This window comes from Rhagoletis zephyria, unplaced genomic scaffold (genome assembly GCF_001687245.7).
Source record: "Rhagoletis zephyria isolate East Lansing unplaced genomic scaffold, Rhagoletis_zephyria_1.1 Rzeph_scaffold_21821, whole genome shotgun sequence".
Taxonomy (NCBI): Eukaryota; Metazoa; Arthropoda; class Insecta; order Diptera; family Tephritidae; genus Rhagoletis; species Rhagoletis zephyria.
Genome location: NW_016178879.1, coordinates 1 through 7,584, shown reverse-complemented (window position 1 = coordinate 7,584; position 7,584 = coordinate 1). Strand labels below are relative to the sequence as shown.

The 7,584-nt window shown below is 34.0% G+C and overlaps 1 protein-coding gene across 1 annotated transcript; it reads right to left on the bottom strand.

Annotated features, from left to right (window-relative positions):
• Positions 1-205: 205 nt before the first annotated feature.
• LOC108381232 (mitochondrial folate transporter/carrier) lies at positions 206-3,749 on the bottom strand. The gene is made up of 4 exons (XM_017637647.1): positions 3,566-3,749; positions 3,234-3,486; positions 3,039-3,152; positions 206-1,458 (listed from the first exon to the last, which is right to left on the bottom strand). The coding sequence occupies exons 1-4, from the start codon at positions 3,568-3,570 to the stop codon at positions 1,207-1,209; spliced, it is 624 nt and encodes a 207-aa protein (XP_017493136.1). The 5' UTR covers positions 3,571-3,749; the 3' UTR covers positions 206-1,206.
• Positions 3,750-7,584: the final 3,835 nt, after the last annotated feature.

Genomic DNA, 7,584 nt, shown 5'->3' with positions numbered 1-7,584 from the left:
CTTAAATGATGTCCGCTCTGCTTCCAAAACGGCGACGACATTCCATGTCCCAAATTCGTTATTGCCAAATACTGACTAAAATGTTTCCAAATACGTAGACTGGCTCATGACAGTATATACTAATTGGGATAAACTTTTCGATGCACTACTTGCTTTTCACTCTCCGCGCCGCTTGTAGCCGCCTCTTTTCCACTTTGTCAATCGATTTAATTTTTGCGAATCTTTCTATCACATTTTTAGAACTCATACATTTTCTTTCGATACAATTTTACAAAAAGGATTTTAAGCTGCTTAATTGTTATAAATTCAGTGCAACTTTCAAAAGACTAATGCGATTTTATTGTTTTATACATAGACATAATATTGTTAGGTAGACTAAATTTATTTAAGTTGTACAATTTGGCGGACAGAAGGATGAAAGAAGTAGAATGTTTCTTTTTTGTATGCCAAAATGGAAAGACTTACTAGCTAAATGCGGAAATTATGTATCACTATTAACTAGTGGAATATTTAACTTAAATTTATGTGAAGTAAACAGTTACAAAAAATCGAGAGTGTAAAAGGCGAAGTTAAAAGAAAATAAAACTAGTAATGTATTAATATAGTGTTTAGTTAAAATACAAAAATAAATTTCAACAAAAAACAAGAAAATATATTAAACTAAAAAACGCAGCAGCTACATACTCTTCTCATCTTCTATAAATTTTTACATAGAATGTAATTGATACAACTTCATTCATATAAATTGTATATTGCTACTACCTACTTTAGCTTCTTCCATTTTCAATTGAATACACATGTACTGCAGCGCATTTTCACTGCCTCATAATTGAAAATTATTTTGTTTTCTTACAGCTAACAGCTGGCGTCATATAATGTATTTTACTATTTCATTTTCTACTTTCTTTTAATTAACATCAATACTACACACTTACGAGCACAATTATTTAGACAAATTTGTTAATAAAATGCTGCTTGTTTATTCGGCATACATATACATATATCTATAATGGAAATTTTCTTCTTGAATATTCGACTTTATGTTTATGCGTGTATGTAAGTAATTAGTAAAATTTGCATATTTGCTTTGTGGAAAATTGCTGCATACCCTTACTATTCGTATCGTATGCTTACTAACTTGCTTGCTGTGTGCATTTTCAGCGATTTGCCTCATTTTATTATTTCTTTCTTTTTTTTTGTCTATTTCTAATTGGTCAGTTTCTCCCAAATGAGCATGACCATACAAATATTCGGTGTGACATGTACTAAATATGGTACTAGGCCTTTATAAAAACCACGCATATGTTCGTACCTCCATGTTTGCTTAATGCAATCCCATGAACCTGTATAGTTGAGATGATGATCCTGCAGGCGTGCACGTATCACCTGATAGGGATATGTTGCTGCAGCAGCGATGAGCTTCGATATGGCAGCGAATGCCAAATACTCAGTTGTGGCCTGCAAAGATTTAAAAGATAATAATGAAGCGGCAAGGTGCTGAATATTTTCATTTTATGTGTAATATTGTAAAAATAAAACGAAAAGCAGCGAGTTTGAAATTAAAAAGAAGAGCTTGGGTTCTATCCGGCTTTTTTGAATATCCTAATCCGAAAAAATCCGAATAATCGGATAAAAGGATAGCAAAATGAACGGATATTAACCGGATATTCAAATTTTAAACGAATATCTGAACGAATATCCGAAAACATGGATAGTTCCAGACCTTTCCAATTTTTTTTCGGGACCATTCAGAATTCCTTGCGGGTTTTTTCGGGATATCTTCGAGACTGTCTGGGATTTTAAAATTTTGTTCGAATTTATTTCCTTTTCGAGATTTTTAAAGTGGCTGTTCGAGTTTTGGGGGATTAGCAGCTTTATCAAACTTTCTATGATTTATTCAGGACCCAAACTTTTGATATTACATTGGAATTATTCACCTTTAAGATCATTTATATTAAGCACTTTTAGCTGTCTCACTTTGAGGAAACAAGCGATTTTTGTTGAGCAATGTTGAATCGCCTACATAATCGACCACATGCAAATGCAGCTTTATTTTAAATTTTTTCTAAAACTTTTGCGACTTATCTCATTTGTTTTCAGACTTTTCAAAACTTTGACGCCAAAAAGTATGCAAATCTTAATTTCTATAAATGAGCGCCTAAAAAATAAAAATGCAAAAATGTCTTGTTTTTTTTTTGCTCAAAAAAAAATATCAGGCCAACTTTACCTTTTATGTATATACTTTTGCCTTATAAAAGATAAAAGGGCTTTATTGCTAAAAATACGAAAAGCGAAAAATTAACTAAAATATTTTCACTTAAATTATAAAATAACAGTTATCTCACTTTTCAAGTTTATATCAGCTTCACAAACGTCGATAATCGCGACACAGATGTGGCCATTGTAACCACTAATGAATTCGTATTAAATAAACAGAAAACAATAAAAAAAATAACCACAGAAATAAGCAAAATTTATGGGTTTGTTTTTTTTTTTGCGCAAAAAAAATATTTCTGAGAAAGGTGCAACGTTCGCCTACTTTGTCGCATATTGACTACGTGTTATCATTTTAATTATCACATATAAAAAGCGAATGTGTAAGTGAACCAATAGTCTAATAATTTTCTAAAAAGTCGCCCGACATATCAACACATCAGAGCTTAGTATAAGTGAGTTTATTCTAAAGTCAAACAATTTGTATACATATTCATCGCCGCAATCGCGTCATACAAAAATTCGCTTTTTATTTGGCATCAGGCCAAAAACCAAAGGCATTAAAACATTTCTAACAATGCAGATCGAGTATGTATGGCGGCGCGTGTGGCCACGAACATAGACATGTGATCGTTGTGTCGGGTGGGTAGAAATTTGTATTTCTTTAAGCATAGAGATGCAAAAAATTTTGTTAAGCAAAGAGCCTTCAAGGTTTCAGCATGAAATTTGTACAAGATCACACAAGAAAAAATCGGTTGGCCGATTGTATTAAATGTGTCTGCTAGATAATAAATATTATACATAATATTAATTCCATCACTCACCAATTTGGTGTCGATCGGCAATTTACGATATGTATTATAGTAGTTCTTCATCTCTTCATAGGTCATAAACTGCAAAGCTCCATGTGACACGCCAAACATGCCGGGAATGAAGCCCTAAATGTTGATCAATAGCATAAACGCATAAATTATTTATATTCACTTCACATCTATGTATGTATATTTGTCTGCACTTACCCTATACAAACCACGAATGCCCTCCTTACGGTAGATCTGCGCCAGCGCATGCACCATACCGCGATATTCCGACGCCTTATTGCCTGAAGCCTCGGCGCCATATTGTAAACACAAACGCGTCTTTACCACCCAAATGGGGTTTGTAAGTATCAGAGTGAGCACACCAGACTCAGCCGCGGCCAACATGTGCAATGTCGGTCCCAATGGCTGGGTCGTATTACCGCCCTGTATGAAGGTCTTTATTGTGTTGTAGCTGAAACCGAAATTAGCTCAATTAAATAAAAAATTCCATATTGTAGCGAAGTGCAGCCAGAAGCAGTTAAAATACTTACAACATGAAATAGAACCCCCAAGCGGAACCTGAGCCCCAGATATTGGGTGTAACACCTTTGTAGAGTCCACGAAAACCTTCCTGTCGGAAAATAGTCGAGAATGCGCTGCTCAGACTGCTATATTGTGGCACTGTAGTTGTGCGTCCATCGTTTACTGTAAAATTGCCAAAAAAAAAAGGATAGTTGTTATTGCAGTAGAAACCAGTTTACTTTGCAATGAAAATTATTAAATAATCCAAATAGAGATACATAGATATTCTAAAACGAAAGTCAATAAAAAAAACATATTCATAATACTTTTCACATAAACTACGTAATTTTATCGCCAACTTGTGTCGCGAATTGACGTCACATACGGATGTTTAAGAGCGAGATTTTGCTTAATTAGTTTCACACGTTGACGCTAAAATTGTAAACACAACTACAAGCATACGTACACGCATGTATTTGACAGGTTAATATACACAAGTATAGAGCAATAGAGATTTCTCTGTTAGCTAAAAATTATTTGCGAACTCAAATGTGAACAAATATTATGAATTACTGTACTCGTGTTAATATAATTTCCATTGTTTGGATAAATGACTGTTACAATAAATTTTGTCAAACTATGTTGTGTGGCGAATGTAACCCTGCAAAAAGTGGGCACAAGTAAACCTGACATAATTGAAAAACAAAAATATTTAAATTAATTTAATTTATTTATCATTGTAATATGCACGCATGTATGTACATATGTATGTATATGAAATAAATATTTATTTTTGATTAGCTACCCACAGTAACAGTTAGAAAAAAATTATAAAATGCATGTAAATACATATTATTTACTAAGTACAAGCAAACAACAAATTTTACAATGGCAGTCTGGACAAGCCTCTTAACCTAACTTATTTTCTTGTCGATATGGAATAGACGTGGAAACAAACAAAATCATAAAAATTAATATGTCGATGGTTCTGTGCAATAACGACACAATGCAAAATTCAAAAAACAAAAACTATTACCACTCTTAAGTGGCTCATGCCTCGAACCCTTGTCGAATACATGTCTAATCTTTTGTACTTACTTTATCAGTCCTCACTGCTTACTTTAGTAAGTAATGGAAATTGATTAGACAAGGATTTGAGACAGGAGCCTTTTAACAGTGGTAACAGTTTTTGTCTTTTGAATTTTTAATTGTGTCGTTATTGCACAGGACCATCGATATGTACAAATGTTTGTATGTATGTTTGTGTGTAAACTTGGCGGTGCTGTTGTCAATCGTTGGCGTCAAGTTCAACTAAAGGTAGGTCCAGAAAACGTACTGTTTCGACGGGGTCGGAACAGAGGGAAAGGGGTGTTAGGTGAGTTCGGTTGAGTGGCAGGTGAAGTATTGGTTGGTGTTGTGGAAGGAGCCTACACATGCGGGCATAAGTTGGGTACGTCGGGCTCTAGTCTGGACAAGTAGTAGGATTGGTCTGCTAAAATATCAGACCGCAATTGGGTCAGAGTTACGCGAGTCTCTCTTAGTAGTAGAATCTCGCTTTCGTCGACAAGTGGTGATTGCACTCTTATGATGGCATTCACCGACGGGAATGAGTGTAGGTGGTGACAGTCTCCCTGTGATTGCCGTTGATATCCAGTATGTACAGTACCGAATGCAGCGGTTTGTTGTATGTACATATTGTTGGGCCTAGTCCTTCACTTCTTAGAGGTACTTTTTGTCGTACCTAAATGGAGATTCCGCCTAGAGGAAGTATTTGTTCGGGTGTTCAAGTCTGTAGCACCCAACTTGGAACTGCTTGCTGCGTTTACGGCATTTGGCGACAAATATGTATGTATATATGTAAAGACACTTTGTCAAATGTAGTTAGAAACAGTGTACCAAATAATCAAGGATTAGCGAGAACACTGGTTACATCAAGAACAGTCAAAATTGTGTGTGAACTCTCTCTGAACTCTAAATTGGTACTAGAATTAAAATTAAAACTACAATTCAATTAAAAAAATTTAATATTCAAGTCTCAAGTGTATAAATTAGGTAAAAATAAAGAAATATGTAAATAAATGAGGTAAACTGAGAACTACTATCTCTATCGACTAAATTGGTGTATGGTGTCAAGCACTACATACCATATTTAAAAAATGGGAGCTATTTACAAAAATTTTGTTTGTTTTCATAATAAATTTACAACAAAAAGTCTACAGTTAATGCCGTAGTTAACTTTTCCAATTTCAAAACGTGTGGTGCTAACTTCAAAACGTCTTTTTTTGCTGATTACGAATCCGTAAGTGTAAGGTGTCCATCAGCTCCGTATTTTGAGAAAACGAGGTCAAAGTGTCAAAAAATCGCATTTTTGCAATATTTTAGAAGCTTTAGCAAAGAAAAAAAAAGCTTATAGAATCTTTCACTACCCCTGCACCTTAACTTAATGGACACTTATATTCATTTATTGAACAGCAACAAACAAACTCTGATAACAAATTTTACACCATCAATTTGACTCTCAGCAATCGCTTGTTTTTCGCTAAAAATATTCGATTGCCACGCTTGTAATTCTCACGTTCGTAACCCTTGGCCCATATACGAAAATGGGACGATAATAAAAAAATGTAATTAATGCAACAACATCAGATATTTTTCCATAGAGATAGCTCGCTATCACTTAGCAGCCAATTACATTAACATTTAATGCTCAAAACCTCTGCTGCGGCCCAAAATAAAATATGTATCAGCATTAAGAGCGATAAAAACACTATACATATGTACATACATGCAAGTCAGACTGTATTTGCGTTTGCAATTATCGCAAGTGTGATTGATTGATTGATTTCAAGCACAGCAACAAGTTGTTTAGGGTTGGTTTTTTTTTGGCAAATAAATACCTAATACAGACATTTTCAAATTTACCTATGATTAAAAAATATATATTCTCTTTTACCATATTTATTAACGACTCAATATTAAAATATTCGTTATCACAGGACACGTATGCACGCACATACGTAAACAGTTTCAAGTGTAAATAATAAAAATAAAAGCATAAAATATAAAAAAAATCATCAAAACAATTTCTGGCCAACGCAGTACAGTCTGTTTTTTTTTTGGTTCTTAGTTTTTTTCGCGGCTTCTTTCTCATAGTTGCCATGTACATACATACATATGTATGTACTTGTATGCCTAAAAAAAGGGGCTCGTCTGTGGCACGTTTCAACGATCGACGACGTCTTGACATCGCAGTCTATTTTTAGCAATGAACTCTCAGTTTAGCTGCCACACTTTTTTTCACTAGTTACTTAAATAATTTTCTTGCACAAGTAGTTAATAGATAATAGTTTTGTTGCTTCGTTGTTTTTTTTTACGCAGTCGTGTAATTAACCATGAAAAGCGTGTATGTGTACAATTTAATATCGGGAACAGCCACATAGGAATAAAAGAATTGGCTAATCTAAGATATGCATTTTGCATTCGCTTTTAAGAGCTTTTTAACCAGTACTAACTCGTTTGAAATCAGCTTTTTGGCCTTGTTGTGCAAATATAGCACGTACCCTATGTAGAGACCATAAACAATTGCAGTAATTGCTAAAAAAAAATTTGAAGTAAAATCAGTTAGCAGCAATTTTAAATACATACATATGTACATACACCCAGAAGATAATTTAAGTAGGCCTTCTTAAGTGAAGCCAGTCTAAAAAGCCTACCCAAGAAGGGATGAAAACGTGCTACCTTGCATGCCTTCTAGAAGGTATTTTCCTATTTACAATTTACTCGAATGTGCAAGTTTATATTTTTTAACATTACAAATGAATTTAATTTTAGATTGCAATAAAGCAAATTTGATATGAACCTTAAATAAATACCTTAAAGAAGTATGATCTTTATGAATTAAAAGCGCAGCTTCATAAGAACTCCTCCAAAAGGCCTTCTGAAATACAAAATTCTACAAAGCCCTTCTATGGGTTGCGAATGCAAAAGACCTTCAATTTCTGCAAATCTATACAAAAAGAAAGGAGAAAGGAATGTAGAGTGGAAGGCC

Excerpts from the sequence above, each read along its gene's own strand:
- LOC108381232 (XM_017637647.1), bottom strand. Across the intron at positions 3,153-3,233 it reads GCATTCGTGGTTTGTATAGG|GGCTTCATTCCCGGCATGTT; the intron begins GTAAGTGCAGAC and ends ATCAACATTTAG. Across the intron at positions 1,459-3,038 it reads TGCCGATCGACACCAAATTG|GCCACAACTGAGTATTTGGC; the intron begins GTGAGTGATGGA and ends AAATCTTTGCAG.